This window comes from Hoplias malabaricus, chromosome 3 (assembly GCF_029633855.1).
Source record: "Hoplias malabaricus isolate fHopMal1 chromosome 3, fHopMal1.hap1, whole genome shotgun sequence".
In the NCBI taxonomy this organism is placed as follows: Eukaryota; Metazoa; Chordata; class Actinopteri; order Characiformes; family Erythrinidae; genus Hoplias; species Hoplias malabaricus.
The window spans coordinates 352,156-378,506 of NC_089802.1; the positions used below are offsets into that span (position 1 = coordinate 352,156).

The 26,351-nt window shown below is 40.9% G+C and overlaps 2 protein-coding genes across 3 annotated transcripts in view; one reads left to right on the plus strand and one right to left on the minus strand.

The window, feature by feature from the left end:
- si:ch211-152f22.4 (zinc finger BED domain-containing protein 4) overlaps positions 1-26,351 on the minus strand; it is a 186,432-nt gene that overhangs the window by 30,069 nt on the left and 130,012 nt on the right. The gene's annotated exons all lie outside the window — the stretch shown is intronic.
- On the plus strand, positions 14,916-22,569 carry tekt3 (tektin 3). The gene is made up of 8 exons (XM_066666612.1): positions 14,916-15,036; positions 16,577-17,169; positions 17,867-17,950; positions 18,981-19,051; positions 19,208-19,351; positions 19,704-19,926; positions 21,402-21,556; positions 21,713-22,569. Exons 2-8 carry the CDS (start codon positions 16,594-16,596, stop codon positions 21,927-21,929), a joined length of 1,470 nt encoding a protein of 489 aa, XP_066522709.1. The 5' UTR covers positions 14,916-15,036; positions 16,577-16,593; the 3' UTR covers positions 21,930-22,569.

The window sequence follows — 26,351 nt, forward strand, 5'->3', positions numbered from 1 at the left end:
AGCACCACCCCACCACCATAGATAGAGAGAGAGCTTGAGCCATCCCCTTAGACAAACACAGTAACGTTTATTGATCTGGAGGGCAGCTGAAGGTTCAGTCTGTGGAGCAGTAGAACTGTTCTCTGGAGTAATGGCACTCCCTCTGATATCTTTGTGAGGAGTAAGTGTGCGCGCTCTGCACATTTCCTTTGAAATCTAGGCAAGGAATGCCTCGTGCTATTCCTCTAGCCTCAAGGGTGAAGGGTGGCAGAGGAAATCCTGTTTGTGTTGAAGAAAACACATCTAACTTTACTCAGTCTGGAGGTCCAGGGGTCAAGGCCAGAGGGAGAGGGTGCGTGAGGTAACTCTGATATAAACATCACCAAAAACTAGTCAAGCCTGTTTCATTGACTGCCAGACAAAACCCCACAATACAATCTTTGACCTGGTGATATTTAGTCGAATACATGTATTTGGTTGTTGATGCCAGATATGGGATTCTGAAGAGTTAAGTTATTTTAAATAGACATTCACTTATGTTTAACATGAGCATAGGCAAAACATTTAGTTCTTCAGTGGATGTTTAAAATGCTAATAAAGAAGGTTTTTTTTTACAAAAATTGATTTTGTAAAAAAAAAATAAAAAAAAAAATAATAAAAAACACCGACATTCTATCATCTATCATGGGTCTTGTGTTTTGTCTGTAATACTGTATTTTTTTAATGGAATAACATTTTAAGGCAAATGTTAGACTGCATTATGCAGTTTGCACAGTACGAACTGATTACTATGAGTGTCTCTTATTAATAAACTACATTAGCGTTCTAGCTCATGTGCAAATCTAAGGAAGGAAACTTGAGACATTAAACATACCTCTCACCTGATACACTGTATTTAGGGGCAGCCAGGTCTGAATGTGAATTTGTACATATTTGACAAAAAAACAACCCTTCCCAAGATACATACAATGTGTATAAAATGTAGTTTTACAGTCGGCCATTCACAAATGTGCTATCACATTCAAACCTAAACAAGTCACTGACAGACCACATGGCCTGGTGCTCAGGGAACTGAGCTTGTAACCGGAACCCTAGACTGCGTCCCAGGCACCTTGGCTAGGGCTGGCCACCGCTCCAGGCATGTATGCTCACTGCCCCCTGGTGTTCACAAATGTGTGTGTAAATGTGTGTTTCACTGCACGGATTGGGTTAAATACAGATAAATTCTTGTGTGCGCAAGCACAGTGGCCAATAAAGTGATTCCAATTCTAATTCTGATTCATGCTGGGTTGCCAGATATTCATGAACATTTAGTAAAATATATATTTAGTAAAGTATTTTATCTTAAGACCAGGCTCATACATACACTTTACATTGTGATGCTTTCATTCCATGCACAAATGTCCCTAAACCTATAAACTACAACTAAATCTAACACCGACTCCGAAGATCCTTCTCTGGCAAGACTTTACAGCTCTGTTTCTTTAAGACTTTTTAGACTTTATAACAGACATATGGTATCTATTTTGAACAAGTGTGCAGTGATTGTAAAAATGTGTTGTGATTGTAGTGATTTTAAAACATCTGTGAATCATAACGTGTCTTTAACCAGTGATAAAGATATTTGTGATTCTCCTTTTTGTTTTACATGTCCTTCTTGTTGTACTGTTATTGCGAAACATTTTTGTTAAGCTATGGGAATGCTTTATGTTAATAGGTTCAGACCTTTCTGCCCAAACATTGCTTTAAAGAAGAAATCTGAAGCACTGTGGAAGTCTCATTTCTCCTTGGTCTGATTTTGTCTCACTAACTGGAAAATCTCAAGACCAGATTGCTGCACACCTACACCAAAGAATACCAGCAGACAATAGGCAGTGATGAGAGGCTGGAGTGTGTTATCTGGAAGAGGGCTGGACGCTCTATGATCTGCTGTATTGAGAGTGGGAGTCTGGCCAGGCTTGGCGACCGTTTCTCTGTCCACCTCGCTCGGCTGTGCCTCTGCTGGAATGTGATGACTGGCACAGTGAACAGAGCCCTGTATTCATCCCCTGCGGGACAGGGCTTTGGGCTGCTCTTCTGCTGCCAGGCTCATGGCTGCTGGACATGTGCTCTCCAGAGACTTTACTGTGCCTCCTGTCCCCTGATGGTCCAGCGTTAGAGACCTAATGTTATAATGAATTATTTGATATGCATATTTCCTTTCTCATCAACTCTAACCCATTACCTTCACACAGACACAGTATCAACACAGCAATTGGCAATTGGTGCTCCCTTGAGGAGAACTTTCAACTTGCTAAACATGAGTGAATGAGAATGTGAGCAAGTTAGAAACCAGCTGAACAGTGTGTTTTTTCTTGAAAAATGAGAAACTGTTTATGAATAATTCTGAAGGAGCAGTAAGAGCCATGACCTCATTATTGGCCAATCCAGGAGACATTTTCTGTTATATTTACCACACTGGAAAATAGCAGGTGTAAGGGAAAGGGTAACAATTGCACAGTGAATGTGATTATAAGTAGAAAGATTGATGGTCTATTTTTCCCTCACTTGATCATTTGAAGTCACACCTTCATTTGTCCAGAGGATATCATAGATCAGTGTTGTTTTCCTGAACAGGAAGGGTAGTAGATTTTAGTTCATCCTGAAGGCACCACTCTAAAAGTGCGGCTGATTACTAAGAGTCAAAAGCAACCTGAACTTTAAAGCATGTGTGGCAGATGTGGAAGGCTGTAGAAGATAGGACATAATTGTGTGGAGTGATGATGAATGGCATTGTTTGGATGAATGTGAAATGTGAAGGGGATAAAGCATATTTGAAAGTTTGTTGATATACCAAATATTTTATAGGTAGTTAAGCTTTAAATCAATATATCAGAAATGTGCTGTTGTTGCAGATTTGATGCCAAGTGATAAAGAATGTTGGAAAATGGTCAGGTGAATAAATACAGCTGTTTTTGGATGATAAACCACACCAATCTTGTAATTGGACCTGGAGAATATGAATTAAGAGCCTTAAAAACCTGGATGGGTGAACCATGTCCAATCTCTAAGAGACGTTTTAGAGATTCCTAAGAAAAACAGATGCAGTGGGCGAGGTTACTTTCTTGCAAATAAACTTCATGGAACTTCATGGAAACTAAAGCATATTTAAAGCATCTCTTTGGAAGCCACTGTAGCAACAGTAAACTTGAAGTAAATATTTTCAAGTCCTTTAACCCAGAAAGTGGCCAGGGACTTGTAACAATGCATTAATCTTAGTGAATAAATTGTTAGCCTCAGGTGACACTGAAGGGTCATTCATAGCAAAATAATACACACCACAAATACAATAACCATGCAGAGCAACCTTGCTCAATGCCAGGCTTTGGCTGAAGACTGTTAAAGCGCCTAGGCACTGGGCTGTGGAGCAGAAGAACCACATAATCTGGAGTGATGGAGTACCATTCAACAGCTTTCATATGAACTGGAGTGGTGTTCTTGGTCCATGTATTTACTGTAGCTGACCTTACTCATGTTCTCATGGCTGAATGTCATCAAATGCTCACAGAAATGCTCCAACATCTAGTATAAAGCCTTTTCAGAGGGGTACAAGCTAATACTCCAGCAAATGACAGACAAACTCCCAAGCTTTCAGAGCAGGTGTTCACAACGGTTGTATGTTTTGCTCGTGTCCTGTTAGCAGGACCACACATTCAGAAATATATTTAGTAGATTTATTAAAGTCTGGAATGTAACGGGCATGTGTCTGAATGACGCACGATGCAACTGCATAACTGTGACATTCCGTACCCCAATAAGACCACTGCTCTCTTTCACCCTGCATGTTGCACACTGCAGAGACTGATCAGCACAGTCAAGATACTAAAGTACTGAAGAAATAGTCTGAACCCAACTCCACAATTTTGCCCCATACGTCATAACCAAACATGTTTGGAGTTGCAAACTTACTTCTTTAGTTGAACATCTAATACACAGATTGGTAATAACTACCTATATGGTAATATGATAAAACATTGTTATAATAATAACTAAATGTACGTGCTGTAATTGTTAGTAAATTATTAATCAATATTTAATGTAGTAGAGATTCCAATACAAACTACAGAACAAGCCACTAATGGTGGTTTTCCATCACATGGGTCTGGCTCTACACGACTCAACATGCTTAAAGCTTGTCGCTTTTCCACTCGCACAACTCCCCTGTGATATGGAGCTGTGACATCGCAAAAACCCATCTCTAACAGGAATCGCTCGCTTTGAAATCCACAACAATGATGGTGGTATAGTTAGGCGTTTTTTAATCATTGTGTATTCACATGTTGTTTTAGTTTTTTGGACTAAGCACGGCTCCATGTCCCAGTTCTCACAGATCACTTTTACTTGTTGCATGTTCGGCTTTCCCTGGAAATTCAAGGAGCACATAAACCCCTTTGAAACACCTTGAGGTAAAGTTACGAGCTGCCGTTGTGAGTCCGATAAAAATAAATGTGAAAGCTGCTGTAACTTAAGAGATTTTATAAGGCGAGTTTGTGCTGGATTTGAATAAGCTCTGCATTTCATGGTGATTGACATGTCTCTGGCCAATCAGCGCTCTGCATGGTTTACACGTCACCATTTAGTAGATATTCTGCACTGTAGGAACCCAGAGCAAGCTGGGACTGAAAACTTGTTCCAGGGACCATGTACCAGATTTGGTCAGTGGAAAAGCAAAAAAGCTGTGCCGAGGCGAGTAGAGTCATGTTGGTTCCATGTAGAGGAAAAGCACCATAACATTATCATTGTTATGATCACAATAAGCGACAGGCCATATAGTACTGTTGCCGATCTGGTATTTCCCATCTCAGATGACCTGATTTCCCATGGTGGGCCTATACATAAGTCTCAGCAGGGGGTCTCAGATTTAACGGCTCAGTTACTCCCCTCCTCGGGTGTGATGCCTCAAATATTAATGACTACAGATTCCATCAGAGTATACACAGGTTGGAAGATTAATTCATTGCTTGTGCCTTAAAGGGCAATAAGTCATTTTTACACTTTGTGTCATGAAAGTGTTTATTCATTTTCCCCAAAAAATGTTAGATTTAAATGTCTGTGTAGTGGCTGAATAAGTAGGTTATGGTCCATTGAGTCTCCCTCTTGGGGGTTGTGGATAAGTATTTTATTATAAACATATATTGTATTTGAGGTAAATATGTACAACTGTATTTATTGTAAAAATGTTATGATGGTTTCTGAGGTGAAGAGGAATAATGGAAAAAAATGACTGATGGCATTTTAAGTGCAATCAGAGAAAGCACAAATAGAAGCAGGAAGTTCAGCGGACCATGATGAACACTGAAGTTAAGGAGAGAAGTAAACAAAAGCCCTTTCCTGACTCCACACCCCACACTGTAGCCCCTTTAAGTCTGTGTTCCTGGGGCTTGATTGGTGTTTGGACAGTAGACAATGTTTCTTCCTCTACATCCACATTTTTTGGTGCTAATATTTTTGGAGCAAAAGGATGAGGAAAACGTTAACTCTAAGACATTGGAACGTCCTATGATTTAATCTGGGACTCTCTACAGGGTACAGGCCACGGTGGACGATCTGACCTAATTCAAACACAGATTCTGGGCATTCTGCCCCTTTAAGAGATTGGCAAGTGTTTTGTTTTACTTAGTTCTGCCTAAAAAAATAAAGCTTCCCTCTTTGGGAGTTTTGCTCTATGGCCAAATTTCACCTAAATGGCTCTCTTTAAAAGACCTTAAATATAATTACACAATAATCACTTAATAATTAGTTATTAAATAACAAGCATTGGATGTAAAATGTCATGTCTTGCCATAGTACATAGTTAATTTAAAATAAGTGCTGAGGGTGTGGTTTAGAGGTCTGTTGCTCTATCTGCAAAAGTTTGTGGACACATCAGTGCAATAAGGAACTGATGACGGATGTCATTTTGGGTCACAATATCCACTCCAACCCACTCCACTCCTTCACACTAGAGAACACAGTCACAATGCTCTGGATTATGTGCAGTTGCTCCAGAGTGTCTATATATAGTCTATTAAGGATAATGTAAATTGATCAAAATGTACATATTGATCATAATTTACATATATGCAAATATACTTCTATTTACCAACAAGCCATGCTTCAACCACATTCACTGAGGTGATTTTTTCCTTTCAAAACAAAGCTTAACCCCCAGGCAAAACTGACAGTACAACAAGCAAAGCAGATATAATAATAAACCTAAAGTCCAAGGCGTCAACTAACATTGATTCGAGAAAGGAAAGAGGGTACAGTAATGCAATCCATCCTCTCTCAGCCTAGGTAAAATACCGCCACACCCACAGCAGAACTGAAATCTGAAGCTAAGTATGTTAGCCTCCAGTGCCCCAGAGTCAGATTCTCTGTCTCTCACTCTATTTCTTTCCTCCCTCTCCCACTCTTTCATGCTCTCACTCGGTCTGAACTCAGATGAAACCCATCCTGCCGAGCCCTGGGATGCCTTTAGCTCTGCAGTGCATCGATTTGCACTTACACTAACATCATATGACGCTTGCAGTGCACCGGTATCCACCCGCCGTGTGTCACTTTCAATCTGCCACTCTCTCTCCGAGTGTTTGTTTTCAGAGATCCAAGGGAGTAAATCCCAAAACATCACCTAGTCTTCAAACACTGACCTGTTATTACTTTGGTTTCCTGGATCTTCACAGCTTTGGCTTCTAAAACAGAGAGAAATGCAAACATATTTGGCCACTAAAGATTTACTGTGTTTTAAGTGCCATGTCCAAGGGCTAAAAAAGGCACTTCAGCTGTGCATTTTGAGAAAGAAGGAAGCTCAGTTTCTTCCAGTAGATTGAACAATCCCAAGTCCACTTCTCTAATGTCAGGCCTTGGCTGAAATCCTTAATGCTGTGTTTTACATTATGACCTTTTCCTTTTGAAACTTTTTAAAATTCAGAAAAATACATCCACACTCAACACTTTTTTTATATATTGGAAGACTAAGCTCTGAGAGTGCGGACTACCTTTTCTTAATTTTGAAGAATTTCTTAAAGAACAGTTTGGCATACAGGGGTTGGACAATGAGAGTGAAACACCTGGTTTTAGACCACAGTAATGTATTAGTGTGGTGTAGGGCCTCCTTTTGCAGCCAATACAGCGTCAGTTCGTCTTGGGAATGACATACACAAGTCCTGCACAGTGGTCAGAGGGATTTGAAGCCATTCTTCTTGCAGGATAGTGGCCAGGTCTCTACGTGATGCTGGTGGAGGAAAACGTTTCCTGACTCGCTCCTCCAAAACACCCCAAAGTGGCTCAATAATATTTAGATCTGGTGACTGTGCAGGCCATGGGAGATGTTCAACTTCACTTTCATGTTCATCAAACCAGTCTTTCACCAGTCTCACTGTGTGTATTGGTGCATTGTCGTCCTGATACACGGCACCGCCTTCAGGACACAATGTTTGAACCATTGGATGCACATGGTCCTCCAGAATGGTTCGGTAGTCCTTGGCAGTGACGCGCCCATCTAGCACAAGTATTGGGCCAAGGGAATGCCATGACATGGCAGCCCAAACCATCACTGATCCGCCCCCATGCTTCACTCTGGCTTCTCCACACTGTAACTCTCCTGGATGTGGGGAAAACAGTAAAGGTGGACTCAGAACAATACATGTTTTACATTGTCCACAGCTCAAAATTTGCGCTCCTTGCACCATTGAAACTGACGTTTGGCATTGGCGTGTGTGACCAAAGGTTTGGCTACAGCAGCCCGGCCGTGTGTATTGACCCTGTGGAGCTCCCGACGGACAGTTCTGGTGGAAACAGGAGAGTTCAGGTGCACATTTAATTCTGCCGTGATTTGGGCAGCCGTGGTTTTCTGTTTTTCGGATACAGTCCGGGTCAGCACCCGAACTTTCCTTTCAGCTTCCTCTTGCGTCCACAGTTAATCCTGTTGGATGTGTTTCGTCCTTCTTGGTGGTGTGCTGACGTTACCCTGGATACCGTGGCTCTTGATACATTACAATGACTTGCTGTCTCGGTCACAGATGCACCAGCAAGACGTGCACCAACAATTTGTCCTCTTTTGAACTGTATGGGTATGTCACCCATAATGTTGTGTGCATTGCAATATTTTGAGCAAAACTGTGCTCTTACCCTCTGCTAATTAACCCTTCACACTCTGCTCTTACTGGTGCAATGTGGAGTTAATGAAGATTGGTCACCAGGCTGCTCCAATTTAGCCATGAAACCTCCCACACAAAAATGACAGGTGTTTCACTTTCATTGTCCAACCCCTGTAGGCTCTGTGGTGGTCTTGTGGGAGTCCTGACCACTGAAACACAGGGTGAAATGAAGCAAATGAAGTATGCAGAGCAACACAGTCTGACTGTAGGTCTACAAAGTGCACATATATGATCAGAGGAGCTGAGAGAAGGGGCTATGAGTGCAGAAACAAGGAGATTATTTCCTTTGAGGTTTCCTATGATTTTCTGTATCAGTAAAAGTCAGATTGATTCAGCGGCACAAGCAGAGCGATTGTTAGCAGTGTCCGTTACATTAGCCACAGACTTGTTTTGGCCCCTCACACATCTGTGGTATGCCTTAAAGCAGCCAGGCCACTTGAGAGGCGCAAGGCTGCTACATATATAGCCTGCTATTACATTTCACTCACGTTCTAAGCTAAAGCATGTAGGATAGTAGTGTGTTTCAGTCTGAGGGAGATCACCTGATTGGTTGGATTGTCATGACTTCATAGGGCAAACTATTACTGGGAGAAAGGGGCAGAGTGTGTGTGTGTGTGTGTTACCAGAATGGCTGTAACATCTCCTTAATGTGATCTTGTTTACAGTTAATAAGACAGTACATTTCTAACTCCACCTACTGCCAATGACCACAGAACTGTTGATGTTCACTGTCCCGGGAGATGTCCTCTCAGCTCTGAAGTCTAAACTACACACCAAAATCACCTGGCACTTTAAGTCTGAAGGATATTGAACTACAAAGACGTCCACACCTCCAGTTTCAGTGACTCCAGTCCTATCAACCCTGAGGCTACTGGATGGACTTGGCAGGACTGTCAGACATTTATTTCATCCTAGTGACGTCAGCGGAGCCAGTGGTGTAACTGTGAAGGGCCCAGAGCAATGAAGAACGAGAGAATGAGATCACCACAAAACTGTAAATTATTAAGAATGTTTTTTTCAGCATACAGAGATAGAACAAGGCAATCATCCACAAAAGGGTCCTGAGCCACTGGTCAAACATTTTAAGGGAATATATTGTAAAAGTTAAATAACAAATAAAAAAATCACTATATCACTACATTAGTTTGGGGATCTGGAGGCCACTCACACTTCGGGAAACATACCTCCTAAGTAAGGTTTTGTAGGCTGCCTAAGTCTGAAAACATGATATTGGGGGGGAAGGGGAAAAAAAAAAGTAAGAGAGCACTGAGTAAACATGAAGAAAGAGAACAGAGCAAAAACGGCTAAAAAAAAAAAACAGAGCTTCTGCTCCTTGCTCCTCACAGCTGTGCACTCGGGGGCGGGGTGAACAACGAGCGGCTCATTATCATTTAAAGGAACAGGCGTTGAAACCCACTGTTCAGAACAGCGCTGTTTAGACTGGGGGAGAACACAGCTTTAGTGTTTGATCCTTGTGGCATTTTGACCAAAATGTGTTCCCTTGTGGAAAAATGGATAGAATGTGCCTTTTTTAAATTTAGTAACTGGAAAGACTTCCTCATTACATTTCATCATTGTTTTTTATTGCACTGAAATGAATAGAATGGTTGTGAGCCATATTTGGAGAAATCAGTTTGATCTCTGCTGTATTATGATTGTGTCCAGGCAGCGAGCCCTGGCTGGGCGACATTAGTTGCTGTGGTTACCGTTGCTGGTGTAGATAATCATGTCTCTAAGCGGGAGAGAAATCGGAGCTGTGAATCAGTGAGTCACCTCTCCCACAGCTTCACACGGCCTTATCAATCATTCATCCCACAGGAAGAGAGCGCATGGGGCAACTTAACACATCACAATCAGCCCCAGGTCCAGTTACAGCCAGCTCAGAAACACTAATCACACTGACCATCAGCCTGTGTGCTCTGGTGCTGGAGAGACCAAAAAAAAGGGGTGATTATTTATTACTAGTTAAAAGTGTCCTTCAGTCGCACAATCATGTTGTAATCATCCATAGAAAAGTCTTAAAAGAAAAGGCATGCTCTGAAACAGCTGGAGCATCATAACCATCATAATGGAGCATCATCCAATAACTGAAGATTGGGATCCAGAACTCCAGTTCAACCATCTTCTGTACTTGGCCTCACTGATGCTCTCAAGGCTTAAAGCCATCACATCCTCACAGCAATGTTCCAGCATCTCAGAGTCAAGGCTCTTTGTCCAGCAAAAGGGATAAACAGGTTAGTTAACAGAGTTTTTTTGTTTTTCTTCATGATTTTTCCTACTTCTTCTAAAGTGTCCCTTTATAGACAGATCTCTCTGGATCTATCACGGCCAGTGTGATTAATAATGGCTTTCTTTAACAAAAAACTGGCATCACTGTCCTTTTACATTTTCACTATGCACTGTAATACATTTCTCCAGCTTCAACTCAAAAACCTGAGTTCAAAAGTTCAAAAACTGCCTTAATTTTTGTTTTTAATTCAATTACAATCATATTTCCAGCTCAAGTTTGAGCCAAGTTTGGTTTTGAATTATTTTCTGAGAGTTGATTTGACTTTCAACGGCTGAAGTTACATTGGAACAACAAGCAGTTTAAAGTACACGACTCATTCCAATGTAGGTATTAAGTTAAAGGAAGTATTGACATTACATTTTTTAATTTATTTTAGATGACCAGTGTCAAGGAGAACATCCAGCGTCATAGTAGCATTTATTAACTCTTTATTACAACTCTCTGAAAAGAACACCAGGGAATAAGAACAAACGGCTGGCAGAATTTGGGCATGGTTTGTAAAGAGGCTCAGCCGGAACTTTATCAAAGCTGTTTTACTCTGAGAATGAGGGCTCTGACGAAACACAGTTCTTGCTACAAAGACCTAACGGATCCAAACACCAATAAACAACCTAAAAGCATCATATATATAACTCCCACCATCACAGAACACAAAAATGAAAATAAAAACTCAAAAAAGTGAAAAATGTGGGCCCGCGGTGCATGCTGGGAGCTCTTCCTGAGCGTACGAAAGCACCGCCCATAGCCATCACTCAGTTTCAAGTTCATTTCACTCCTTAAAAATTTCCTCTTCATTGGATTAATTTAAAAAATTTGAGTTGAAAGTCTGAAAACTCAAAATCCAGTTGAAATCACAAAACCTAATATGATAAGTTCAGATAAATGACAAAAATATATTGTCATGGCTTACTGCTTCATTTTTTTACTGTGTGATTTAAGACATTTACAGGGGGACATTAAGAAAAACTCACTCTTGCAGCGCATGTGCACAGAAGCCACCAAACCACAAACTGTGAAATAAGACCAACCAGTCGCTTTTTCATGAGCTGCCTATATCTGAAAGCCTGGGATAAAACAAGCTGCTCTGATTAAGTTCCACTTCACACGTCTAGTGCAGGCTCATGAGGATAATACCATGCATCACTAGAGCTTCTGTGCACCTCGGTTACTTTGCACTTGTGTGTGGATGGTGTGGGGCACATTGCCATTTAAAGGAGAAGGCTGAAATGGGCCGTTCAGTACCAGGCTGTTTAGACAAGGGAAGAACATGTACTTAATTCCTGTGCTACAAAACAGACTAGAACTGTGCTCCTTGGGGAAAAGGGGGATGCTGTGTTCCTTTAAGAAATTATCTGTATAAATTCATTGTTACCTCTGAATAAGAGCACACACACTTAGCCACATGTCCTCCAGATTTGGACACACATTATATATATATATATATATATATATATATATATATATATATATATATATATATATATATATATATATATATAAAAACAGGATATTCATTGATATACTGCCTTTTCCTCTGCACATTCCTGAAGGGTGTGTGTCCCATATGCACCATATAGTGAGCCATCTAAGGGACTGGTTTTCAAATAAACCTATCTGAATGGGATAAATACAAGCAGCTGTGAAACCCCTTACACAACAACCCCCCCCCCCACCCCCTCCCAAAACTGAACACTCCACCCCACTATGACACACATGAGAAATGTGTGTTATCATGCTCACAAAAAAATAAAAAATACCTCCTTTTCCTCTGCATCTGGATTGAGGCAGGGCCCTGCAGCCTGAGGACTTGTTAAAACAGACTGGGAATGTTATTTTAGCTCCATATGTTCAACACGCAACTTGAAATTGGACACTGGAATCATACAGAGATCTGCACATGCTTCGAGATTGGTTTTCAGTTATGGCTTTAGTGTCAAAACCCTCTTAGGTTTCTTCACTTATTCATTATAAAGGGTCGTTCTGACCCATGTTATCTGTCCTGGGGCAGCCCTGACTTAATGATTAGAGAAGAGGTCTGGGATTGGGAGGTCACCAGTTCCATTAACCTAGAACAGCTGGAAAGTTGGGGGAGTGGGGAATGTGAAAGCAGCACTATATCCTCCCACAACATCCACAGCTGAAATGACACTGAGCAAGGCACCAACTCCCCAACTGCTCCTCTGCCACTGGAATGGCTTCCAACTGCTGTGTGTGTGTGTATGTAATCACCACCACTAGTGCACTAGTTTGTGTGTGTTCACTGCTATAAAATTAGTTAAATGACAATTTTATTCTAATCTATTCAATGAAAATAAAAGAATATATGTGGATGTTTATATTTAAAATGTAGTGCTGTGTAGCTCAGGATTATAGTCCTCCTTTTCACCAGTGTGACAGAATATCAATATCTACATTACGCTGAAATAAAATGCATCATTAAAACTGGAAATCCAGATCCTGACTGATAGCCTAACTACTCCTTCTCAATCTAATTTATTCAAACATCTGTAAATGCTTTGTTTATTATGATTTATATGTTTTACTATGTATTACGTTCACAGTGTGAGATGTCAGTGTCAGAACAATGTCAGTGTGCTTATGTTCAGTTACAGTTAGGAAGACCATCTTTTTCCATTTTAATTAATTAATTAAAAGAAATGCTACTATGTAATTCATCTAAAAAATAACATGACATTTTCTTTGAGGATGCAATTTGCAAACATTCAATATGTTACATACATTTAGAGCTTGTCTATGTCTGCCTCTTTATGTCAGTGTAGGTCTGTGTCCTGTGTCTGTTTGTCCATGTACTGTATGTAACACACTTAAAGATGATGTTCACAAGTTTAATAAAAAAAAAAAAAACACTGACTGATTGTTTCCCCCTCCCTCTACTCTGGATAAGAGCATCTTCCAAACGTTTCAAAAAGAGTACACTCTTCATGTGTGTCCCTATAAGACATTTTATTTAGTGACTGCTATACCACATCCAGTAAGTAATGGAGCTAATGGACTTCTACTGTTTGAGGTTAACACTTTGACTGTGCAGTAATCACCAGTAACTGATAAAGAGCAGTGTGTGTGTGTGTGTGTGTGTGTGTGTGTATTAAGCTGAAATTTTAGACTACAAAATCAAGACTTGGTGGACAATACTAGAACTATTAATTATACAGCTAACATAAGATGTCCGGTGCAGTCTGTCAATGCCCAGAGAGGTGTGAACATGGTCAGTGTGTGTGTGAGGCGTGAGAGCACTTGCGTGTTCAGTTGCCAGCTCTCTTTTGTTTTCATGGGTGATTCATTTGGCATGACTGGATTGTGTAACAGCTAATTAATTGATTCTGAAAGACTGCGGAACATTGGAGATTCATAGAGACACACACCAGGGGGTCCGACTGAAATCAAATGAGGTGTGTTTTTTGGAAATAAACCAAATTCTGAACTGTTATTAATTTAACTGGTTCATTAACAAGGTCAGGTCCTGATAATAGATGATTAGATCACAAATTCCAATCCAGCGCATCCCATAAGTGATGTGTCAGATAAATCGACTCCTCGACATCCCTCTAGCCAACACTTAGCATTGTGCATAGTGACATTAACCCCATGCGCAGCTGCTTAGGTGTGTCCCACATGTCGCGCTTTTCTGTGGAAATGATACAATCTGAGCTTACACAACAGAATATCTGGTGCACCTTAAAAGAGCTGAAATCATGCTAATAATGAGGGAAAACCCTCATAATTTTAAGCTTTGAAAGGTTAGCAATACCGGAGTTGTGGGCTTGTGCAATGCCATAATTAGCACTTGACCTTAAAACATAACCTTAATCATAATGCTCAACAAACGCAAAACACTTCAGTTCTAACCTTTAAGAATTTACACCAGTTCAGGGTAAGGTTTAAGTTTGTGTAACACACTCTCTCAGACAACAGAGTTTTCATGGATTTAGAAAAACAGTGACACCAGTGGTCAGGAGCTCATTAGTGTATAGAAAATAAACACAAATGATAATTAAACCATAATGTACATATGTTATTTAATATATGGAGTGCTCCTTTTAGTCATATATGTACTAATTTTTGGAAATCTTGTGCTCTCCAAATGCTTTAATGGATAACATATAGGGTATGCCATCTATGATCTCTTTACTAAACACAACTAGAAACAACAATGACACCAAGGCATGCTCTGTAACTGAAAACAATCTAAACAAAACACAAATCCCATCTGAAGTGTAAAAACAACACACAGCAGATAGTTTGTGAACAGTGGAGAACAGTAAAATGCTTCTTGCATTTCTGCAGAGCTTTGCTATTCATGGCTCTAACTGGTTCTCTCCCATAGCAACTGCCCCTCTGGCAACTCCTTGGCTAATGTTGCTTTGACTCACAACAAAAAACATGCCTGAGGCCAGTCTGACTGACCACAGAGTCTGTCCATCAATAATGCAGTAATGCTCAGCGTCAGCCGACCATCCACACTTATTCAGTCACTGTGAAGGTGCGCTGGCTCTGGCTCAGCACGAGCTCCTCTCCACAGCCACATACAAACACACACCCGAGGCTACAATTTAAACAACATCCAGACGGGTAAGGCTCTAAAATCTGACTCCACTTTGGTACTCACTCTTTCTCTTTGGTAAACTAACACATTGTTTACTGGAATAATGTTTAGTGTGTCACACTGTGGGCCTTTTCCCATGTTTTATGCTTTGGCTTCAAGAAAAGGCAGACAAGGTATGAACAAAGAATGAGAATACACATCAATTCAATCTGCTTAAGTTTCATAATCTTTTAAAGTCGAAGGCCTTTTTGTAAACTTTGGTATTTGGTTAAGCATTTCTTTGTATAAAAATGAAGGATCTGCCTCTGTTCTGTCCATTTCTTGAGTTTCCTACAAAGCAAGTTTTCTCTCTCATTACTGTCACCTCGGCTCAGACGTGGAATTCTTGAAAACTGCTTTGTGATCATTCCAGTTGTGTGCACCTGTAAGTGATGTAAAAAACATTTCAGTTGACCTAAAGGCTGGATGTCCTTAACTCTATTATACTTCAGTTATAGGGTTCTTAGCATTGCATTGCAATTCAGTCTGGTCCCAGTGTGAGTTCGTACACAGAGTAATGTGCACAAGTTGTAGGCACCTAAGATAATTTTAATTTAAACTAATTTTTCTCCTCAATGAGGCATGGTGCTTGTGCAAAATTATATATAACTACATCAAATAAATAAATAAATAAATAAAGTAAAATAAAAGTAAAAAAAAAAAAATTCCCCTAAAAAAAAAAAAAAAAAAAAAAAAAAAAAAAAAATTGTATAAAATAGTTATGAATGAGTGTGAAAAACAATTTGTTGCCAGAGGTTCCCCTTGATCATATGGGTTCATTAAATCAACAGTACATTGATGCAACATGATGAAGTACTTATTAACCCGTAAAATACAGGATTGCAATGTGGAGAGATTTGGAAAGGGTTAAACCAATATTCATATAAAGAATAATAGTTTGATTTGAGCAAATAAACTCAGATTAATAAAATATTCATATAAACAGCTTTTTAAATCTTATTTTCTCGCTTCCACTGTACTGTATTTTATGGAAAGACCACTCTCAGGATTCACACAAACCATACTTTTCCATTTGTGGATGCATACATTCGTGTCTGACGTCCAGTGTGAAAATTCAATTAACACTTCCATTACCACAACCCCAACCATAACCGTAAACTGAACATTAAGTTCTAAAAGCCTTGAAGCTACAGGATTGAGGCTTGCGTAATTTTCTCAGAACAGTTTACAGCACTGTTTTTGTAATTCTTCAGGTACGCAGTGTTTTTGTTGATTTAGTGAAAGCGTGCTACTAGTGGACTGGAGTGATTATTTAAAAAGTAAATAAATAATACAAAAACTATGCAGAAATATAATGAAAGTCTGTTTCACCTTTTGAGTCAATAATAAATTGTGGAGATTTACAGTTAAAACATAATTAAATAGATTGTGGCTCAAGTACAATTAACTTTATATTTTTTTTCATAACGTTGAATTACACTATAGAACTGCAGTCCTGCCTTTGAAGAATCTGTGTAGTCATAAACACATTTATAACTATTCTCTCATTTCAAACATCTGCTGGAGTGTTTTTGGATGGAGATATGGAGCTGATTGGATCCACACAGACGGCCACATACACACGGCCCAAGACCAGCAGCTTCCTTCCAGCTATTTCCACTATGGCTTCAAGCTACAAGAATTTCCAGCCAATGCTGACGGGTAACCAGAACACCAACATGCCCTGGAGGACTAACACTTACTTCAGGAATGGAAGTGCTATACCTTCCATCATGTCCAACTTCCAGAAGGACAACATGGAGCTGGTCAGGGCCAAGACCATGTTTTATCCATCCAATAGAACAGGGATGTTCACCCGTTATACACCGGACGACTGGTTTAAGTCCAACTTCAGTAACTACAGAGAGTCAGAGTCATCCAGGAACAGTGCAGAGAGGCTGCGGATGGACACGCTCAGGCTGATCCAGGACAGGGAGCAGCTGACCCGCAGGACACAGGAGTACACCAGCAGGAACCTCGGAGAGAGGCTCAATGACATCAGCTTCTGGAGATCTGAGCTTCAACATGAGATTGACAATATGGTGACGGAGATAGCAGCACTGACCGAGGTGAAGAGGCGACTGGAGAGAGCCCTGGCAGAGACTGAGGGACCACTGCAGGTCAGTGTACTTCTGTGATGATACATCACCCATGGAACTTTTTCAGATTCCTTAACATATTTGCAAATCAAAGGAATGGGGACACCATCAGATCTGTGTGAGAAATGTTGAGCTGCAAGTGAGCAATGAGGAGTTAACAAGGTGAAGATGACCTACTGTGAAAACTCACATTTCCACAAATAGAGTCATGGTGAGATAAATTGAATATACACAAGCATGTCACAAGCAGGGTCACTAGGACTATGTTGCTAGGTAACTGTGCAAATCAATGTCACCAGAAGAGCAGTAATGGTCATTCTTCAGTGTCACTGTGTCAGTGATCTGGCTAAAGCTCCTGTAGCGAACTGAGTCAGCGGAGAGGGATTAGTTTTCACCTCTTTCTTATAAAGCTCTGAGTAACAGATACCTGTAGAGAGTAAGATGTTACCCAATCAGTCAGTGTCTTTGAAGCATACAAGGCCAACACAGCCTGCTATTAATGCCTAGTCCTATTGCAGCATGGTTGTAAAACAACAGCAACATCAGCGGTCTTCTTTGTAGTCAAAGCCAATTAGGAAAGTTAATAAAATGCAAGAAACTGATTGGTAAGAGTGTTTGCTAATTCCATTATCATCAGATGATCAGGTTTGTAATGTCATTTCTACCATAAATTAAGCATGAGATTATTTTTAATCAATGTATATTTTTATATTTGCAGACATCTCAGGAATGCTTATTCCACCGAGAGAAGAGAATGTCCATTGACCTTGTGCATGATGATGTGGAGAAAGATCTGATCAAGGTGCAGTCAAGATGAAGCAGTATATTAAACATATATACTTTGGTAACATATACAACAATACAAACTGATAGCGTTATTCCTAAGTTATTCAAGGGTTTCAGTATAAAAGGTTGAACCTTGTGATTAATGCTAGCCAGTTAATGGACATAAAATGTAAAAGAAGTGATACAGCCACCAGTGGACCAGAGCTAATCAAACTACACATGAAACTACAAATCATAAGGAAATTTAGTGTGGAAAACAATATGAAGTTGTGAGCTGCTCTTTGCAGTATTAACTGTACTTATGTCTTGCTGAAATGTCTAGCTTACCACTGAAGATAATGCAGCCAAAAAGTAATGAAATGTAATTAGCCACATGCTAACACTGCTGACTGAATGCTGAATTGGTGTCGAGGTGATGCTTATGCTAGTTGCTAAACCTGTTAATGTGGTTTCTGCCACTATATGACACATCACTCTCTATAAGAATAGACAAAAGACCTCAGAATGATTGTTACTTTCATCTGCTTTCATCTATTCATCATACCTTTGTCAGTTTTAATAGACAACAGCATATCATTAGATGATAACACTGGATTATTAGCCTCTTGGATTGAAAGCAAACCAAAGAAGTGTTTAGACAGGAAACATGTCATAGCTGATTAATTCACAGGAACACTGTAAAGGTGAGATATGTCGTCAACACAAATTTAACACAGACTCATTAACACTGTTGTTTTATTCAGCTTTAATGACTAGGTAACACTACATTTAAGGTAAGATTTGGTATTTTCGCTCCTGGGCTCCCCCTACAGCAGTGTTCAATTGATTTTTACAGGAATGTATAGAAATAAAGGGCAGGGGGAGGGGGGTTGCTTCCACAATTACATAGTGCAGTTTCTGCAGAGAGGCTCTATTCTCATTACAGGTCAATAAAACATCACAATGGTTTTGAAGCTGTAATATTACGGCAAAAAAGTACCAAATGTTGCTTTAAGAGCACTGAAAAATAAAGGTTTTACTATTTATTAAATTGATTTCTGCCTCAGGAAGTGGAGGTGATAAAGTCGTGTCAGGAGAGAATGAGGAGGAGCCTGGACAAAGCCATCGCTCAGCTAGCGTGAGTTTCTAACTAAACACTTCACAGTCAGCCTTTAATCTTCAGCTGAAGACACAGTATAAAGTGACTGCTGTGTAGGTGGGGGGTTGTGTGTGTGTGTGTGTGTGTGTGTGTGTGTGTGTATGTTTATGCACATGGACCTATGTTTTCTCTCAGGTCAAATCGAGCAGCCCAGCATGAACTAGAGAGAGATATGAGCGATAAGGTCACAGCTCAGCGTATTGATGACCGGTGTCACCAGCTGAGGAACAACTCGGATGGCATCAGCTACTACAGAGGCATCGAGCGTCTTGACCCCTCGTGAGTTTCAGACAGTCACTGCGTTCATGAGACAAAACATATTGAACCATCCCTGCTCCGTGTTCCTAGTGTCAAGGGTTCAGTTACTGATTCAGGTCACGGTAAGCAGTGTTCTCCCTGTGTCTGCATGGGTCTGTCAAAAACATATGCTGGTACGTGGATTGGCTGTGTGAAATAGTCTCATTAAACTAATTACTGCAATTGAAGTTCAGACAACAGGGTTACAACAAACAGCAGCAGGAAGCCTGGAATGGGTGTCCATCTTCGCAGACAGATTCGGACGTTAATTCTATCTTATGTGCAGTAAAATGGGATATTTCTCCCTGAGAGTAACATGCTTCTCTCATTTAAGGCTGAGCTTGCCCGATTCCTGGTCTAAATACACGGACGACAACGTCCTGCACGCTCAGAGTGAACGAGCTGCTTCACACAAGCTCCGAGATGAGATCGAGGTTCTGCTCAACACCACGTCCAACGAGATGTGGAACCAGTTCAACACCGTCAACGTAGCCTTCACCAATCGCATTTCTGAGATGGCTGAAGCCAAGAACAGCCTGCAGACACACTTGGCCAAGGTGAGGCGCACACTGTTCGTGTCATGTCTCCTGTTTTACAAGATCTAAACATTAAAATGATAATAAAAGACTCCTAAAACCACAGTGTACTTAGCCTGCAAAAATGCTTTTATTTTAAGGTGCGGTCCGTTTGGACATCAGTCATATGTCGGCCATGTGTTGGTAACGGATCATTTCTCTGCATGTTTTGTGGTTGAATCCAGTGTAAATTGTGAAATTCTTGGCCCACTGTTATTCAGTCTGTGAGGCACAACTTTCATCAAAGCTGAGCATTTGAAATGTATTAACAACAACCAGCTGGTCTTGAACAAGTTGTCAGATCTCCAATCAAGGGGATCAGGTTTTGGTGCCGTTAACAATAGCAGCAAGTCAAGAAATGAAGGTTTTTTTTTTCCCACACTAGATACCTTAAGATTAATGCATATTCATCCAGCTTTCTCTACAGAAACCTACAGCCTCAACCCCCACTTGCTTTCATGATTGATTCAGTGTGTGTGTTAAGTTCAGACGCCTTAGCTTTAATCACATAACAGGGAAAGGCATTCAAACAGCCCAAACCTAGCTTCCTACTAAACCCTGGAGGCAAAAAAAAAAAACATGGGAAGGCTAACACTCATTGCACCACTCATGGCTGTGATAGCACACACTGGACACTATTGTCCGGATGTTTCACTGAAGCACATAGTGAGGCTCTCTGGCTGTTCAGCTGGGTTATACCATTGACTGATCTTATCAGAGGCACAAGAAAAACAATAAAGCACCGTCACCTGAACTATGAACCACCGCGACTGGACAAAGGAGAACACATCAAATGGGAAATGTGACTGAAACAAAGTCCTTTAGTGAAAATGAAAACATACCAGTTAAAGTTAAGCAGTAAATCTAAGCACTTTTCTATTTTGCACACAGTTTTCTACCCTATATATATATATGGTAATTTGGTAATATATGGTTAAACCACTGGGAACAACACTGGAATGGAAAGATGATTAGTCTTTAGTCACAAGCCCAACTGAGATTATAAATCATTCAATACTCAAGTGCAACTCAAGTCTGTTTCACTGACTCAAGTCTCCACCTCTGGCATAAGCACCGTTTTTGGGTTTTTAATGCTGATGGGATTTATGAAACACAAATTGCTACCTATTGTGTTTTAGAATTAAACTTTATTAAATTTTTAGTACTGAACTGAAGTTTTACAGATGTGTTTTATCTGTGGCACCTCCCAAGTGACTTAATCTGTTCACAATTACATTCATTTTAAGCAGCCTGGTCTCAAGCTGAGGTTGTACATATATACAATGTGTATTAAATATAGGCCACACTTTGTGGGTGTAGATGTGAATTTGATATTTAAGATCAAACTTAACTCAGTGTAAAAACTAGCCTTCAGTCATATCCTAGCCTCTTGTTGGTTCAAAAGTATCACTCCCACGCCCACCCATCTCCAGTTACATGTCTTCTGTCTCTCTCAGACACTTCAGGAGATCTTTCAGACTGAGATGCTCATTGAAGCCCTGAAAAAAGCCATTTGGGATAAAGAGAACCCTCTAAAAGTTGCACAGACTCGTCTGGAGGAGAGAACCCGCAGACCCAACATAGAACTGTGCAGAGACAATCCACATCACAGGTAGTATCTTATGTGCAGATCTATTGAAGGAAACAGGACCCAGTTGGCTACGGCTGCTTGGCAAAACATCAGCCTCTAGATTGTACTGAGGAACAGACACAACATTTTCTTTTTGGGCTTAATCTTGTGCTCCCTTTCTCGCTCTCCGTCTCTCAGGTTGGTGAGCGAAGTGAGGGAGATCGAGGACACTATACACAAGCTGAGAGAGAGGCTAATGGAGGCTGAGAACACCTTGCAGAACCTGGTGAAGACAAAAGTGGCTCTGGAGCATGATATTTCAGTCAAGGCCAACTCCCTGTTCCTGGATCAGGAGAAGTGTATGGGCATGAGGAAAACCTTCCCCAGCACCCCTCGCCTGGTGGGATACACCTAGATCCCACTCTTCTTTCCACAGAAGTCTAGACCCAGGTCTAATAATAAATATTATGGATCGAGAGATGCATATGTGATTCGATATTTTCACATTTGGTTACAGCTCTTTAATTTATTAATTCAATTAAAAACTTATGTTAATAATAACAATGACTGCATTTTAAAAGGTGACATATTCCACCCCAACACAGTTCTGGGGACGTGTGGTCAAAATATCAAAAGGATCAAACATCAAAGTAAGGCTTTACCCCCGTCTAAACACGCAGTTTCAGCATGTGTTCCTTTAAATGACACAAGGAGCAACATCAAGCGAAGCATCAAAAAGGCTCTTGTTTTAGCTTGGTTTTCTTATTTATCCACATTACTTGTGCCTGTTTAATACAATTTAACACCCCCTTTGCACTCTCACATAAGTGGGGGTGCAGTGATGTGATTGGGGTGTGACTGGAGAGACTGGGATGAGGGGCCAGGACAATTCCAAAGTCTCAGTACTTGACGTAAGCAGCAGCTCAAAATTGGAACATTTGTTATCCCACGTTTGCGGACTTAGGCGGCAAACGCAAACACAAACACACAAAACACACACAAAGAAAGAAAAAAAGTAATGTTTGTCATATGTCTCTTTAAAATGCAGTTTACCCTCTAGTGCTTAGTAATTTACTGATTATTATTAGTTATTGTTAATAATTCACTATCAGTTATGGGTGATGGGGTGGGGGTTGGGAGGTAGGATTTTAGAGGGTTACTCTGCTGTAAACACAACTGGCATTAGTCTTATATTGTAACTGTGTTGTGTGATAGGTTGTTTTACTGGAAATGAAGGCTGTAAGTGACAAGATGTCTTCCTCTTGCTGAATTACTTGAAACTATTTCATTAAAACTTCATGCACAATGTTCAAATCAAACCGTTTGTGTTGTTCTGTAAAAACACATCTTACAAAAGACATTAATCAGCCAAAATATTGAGACCATCTCTTATTTGGACAATAATCAGCACCATAACAGTGCAGGTATGATTTGGGTGAGGCTATTCGTCAGTTTGCTGCAGACACTGCCATGTGGATCAGACACAGAAGAGCTGCTGGAGTTTTTTAATACTACGCCTACTCTGTCCACAATTTGAGACATTCCTACCACCTTGGTGGGGCCACTCTGTAGAGGCATAGTCAGAGAATGTGGCTCATCTGTTGTCCTCTAGTCTTTCATCAGTGGTCACTGGATGCTATCCACAGGACTGAACATACATGGTCTAGGCACTATTCACACCACCACCACATCACTGAAGCTCTGAGAATGATCCATCTTCATAGTACCTGCACCATGGTGGTCCTGTGGAGGTCCTGACATTGTAGAACAGGCTGAAAGGGAAATAAAGTATGCACAGCAACAGATGAACTACAGTTTGTAATTGTAAAACTACAAAGTACTCCTCTGTGGTCAGTGGAGCTGAGAAAATGGACAGAGACTGTAGAAACATGGAAGTGGCTTTAATATTTTGGCTGATCTATCTAGATTATTTCTAAAACGTACAGAGAAGTGTTTACTGCCATCTTTCTATCTGCACAACACTTTTTAGCCCAAGCCCATCTTCTCCTCAGTGTCTCACCGGTTTTCTCAGCGCAGACAGAGGAAGAGAAGAAGCCATCCAAAATTCAAACAACCAGCAAGGGAACCAGATGTGCAGACACATGTTTGTGTAGGAACTGAGAGCAATCTAAACCACATGCTAGTATTCAAACACTCACGCTCTCCCACTATCTTCACACATACAGTAAAAGCCTTAGTTCACAGACGGCTGCAAAAACATTTGATAAAATTAAGCCACATCTTCATTTGGTCAGAGTTTGTTTGTTTTTTTTCTCTTACATTTTTATTTCTGTCTATTTCTGTTTATTTTCTGTCCTGTCCCTAGTGAGTACACTATAACACGCCTTAAACGAGCAATAAAAATGGCCCCAGGTTACACCCAATATGCACACCTCTCATTTACAGGCCTCAGCAGAGCACTACAGCAGATGTGCTCTATCAGCTACAACTCTTGGTCATTCAAAAACTCCATCCAAAGGAATCCGGAGACTTCGTCGTGCATACAGAGCACATGGTAAACACTGAGAAATTCAATAATACCCAGAGTAACCAGCCAGACTATTGATCTCCACTGAGCCAGGAGCCTCTCGGCTGACCTTTGAGTTAAAACTGGAATGTCAAGTCTTGCTCAAGACAAATAAGACGCATTGTTTGAGTGGACCTTGACACGAAAGTGGGACTCTCACTGATGTTACCCTTCACATGGTGCAGGAGTGGGGGACTGGATTTAGCCTCTGAGGCTGAGGGTGCAGTCACACATTTCTTGTTTGGTGCAGACTTCTGACTCTCCACTTTGGGCCGAATTAGAATAGCATCTGTAAAAGGTGCCTTAAATCAAAGGGCCAACATTTGGTCTGAACAAAGGAGCTGGTACTAGTCTGGATCAAACTGAACCAGCTTCTATGTGAGTGCAGTGTTAAAACACTTTTTTGAATGGTTCAGAATTTCAGACCCATTACAGGAAATTGGTCACCAGATGATTTATTTACAGCCTGCACTTCAAAGAAGAAAACATGTAAAAACCTTTATTAATTAGTTACCAGGGCGGCACGATGGTGCAGCAGGTAGAGTCACAGTCACACAGCTCCAGTGCGAGTTTGGCGTGTTCTCCCTGTGTCTGCGTGGGTTTCCTCAGGGTGACTGTCTGTGAGGAGTGTGGTGTGTTCTCCCTGTGTCTGCGTGGGTTTCCTTCGGGTGAATGTCTGTGATGAGTGTGGTGTGTTCTCTCTGTGTCTGCGTGGTTTTCCTCCGGGTGACTATCTGTGAGGAGTGTGGTGTGTTCTCCCTGTGTCTGCGTGGGTTTCCTCCGGGTGACTGTCTGTGAGGAGTGCGGTGTGTTCTCCCTGTGTCTGTGTGGGTTTCCTCCTGGAGGTGTGTGTTGCTCTGTGAAGGACTGGTGCCCCCTCCAGAGTTTACTCCTGCCTTGTAATGATTATAAACAAGTGCTTTAACTAGATTTAAGTATTTTATAAATCATGCTAAAATAAGCTTTTTGATGTAGAGTCTGATTATAGCTGGACTGTGTGATGATTAAATGAACAAATACAATTGGATTTGGGTGAAAACTAGTGTCTGATTCTTGATTGGCTGGTGCAGATGTGAGATAGCATGACCCTCAGTAGGGGTCTCCTGCATTCCTTTGCTCTTTTCCAGTTCCTGTCATCTTCCCTCGTTTATCTACCATCTCTCCATCCCACGTTCCAAAGACTATCCTCTATCTGTGCCTGGATTCATCGCTCTTTGAAAATCTCTCATCACTTCATGATATGACATGTTGAGAGATGCACAGCAGGACCCCCACCCTTCAACCCCACCCCCCACACTAACACTAACACAGCTGAGCTCAACCTTGTGCTTCAGGTGGAGACGTGTGTATGACTCTTTCTCTCCTGCAAAACATATGATGCAGGGGACACAAATAGCTGGCCTCTGCCCTGTTCTCTCAACCCTGAGCTGGGAGGAATCTTCTCTGGAATCCTCACCACAGTCCTCACATATCCACAGTTTATTTATATCAGAGCAGCAGCCAACTCGTGGAGCTTCTACACCAGCTTCAGACAGGCCAGAGATACAGACAACAGTTACCTGTTGATTGTAGCGGAAATCCCTCATGACACCAGACTAATCCTCCAGCATCAGTACCTGTCCTCACTGTTATTTACATGGCTGAATGCCAAGGCTGAAGTCCTTGCAGCAAGTCCTCCAGATTATAAATTCACGCGTTAATCTTAATACAAATGACATACAAACGATATCAATGCCAAACATGGGCTAGGTGGGTATAAATCTCCTCAGTGTTGGGCCGAGGAGCACAGTAACACTGTTCTCTAGAGTTATGGATGATCTTGTAGATGCAGTACGTAATGGTCACTTCTCTAGACATTAGACAGCAAAATTTTGTAGTATGGCTGGATGCAATCAAATCATCATGGCAATACTCCAACATCTATGATAATGACTTCCTAGAAAATAAGAAGGTATTGCCAAGGAAAAGAGTGGGAGAATGTCAATAAAGATTCAATAAAGTCCCTTGCTTTCAAAAGAAACAATGGATGAGTTTGGCAGAGCAGCCCTGACCTACAGAAAACTAATGAGGTCCACATCAGTCAAAACAAAAGTGTGTCTGAGTGTAGCTCACAAAACAGTGACAGTGTAGAGACTGTAGAGACCTGTAAACACATTAAACATATAACCACTAAACACAGGTAGTAGCAGTTGCAGCTAAGACAGAGATATGAACTTGTCCGACTGTAGCTCTACAGCAGTGACGTCCTGATGAAATAGAAAATGTGCCACTCTTGCTTAACAACACAATCTCAACCACATCGGCGCCAGA

Bases quoted from the DNA above. Each gene is read 5' to 3' on its own strand.
- tekt3 (XM_066666612.1), top strand. From the start codon at position 16,594: ATGGAGCTGATTGGATCCACACAGACGGCCACATACACACGGCCCAAG. The intron at 19,352-19,703 runs GTGAGTTTCAGA...CTCTCATTTAAG, and splicing joins ATCGAGCGTCTTGACCCCTC to GCTGAGCTTGCCCGATTCCT. The intron at 21,557-21,712 runs GTAGTATCTTAT...TCCGTCTCTCAG, and splicing joins AGAGACAATCCACATCACAG to GTTGGTGAGCGAAGTGAGGG.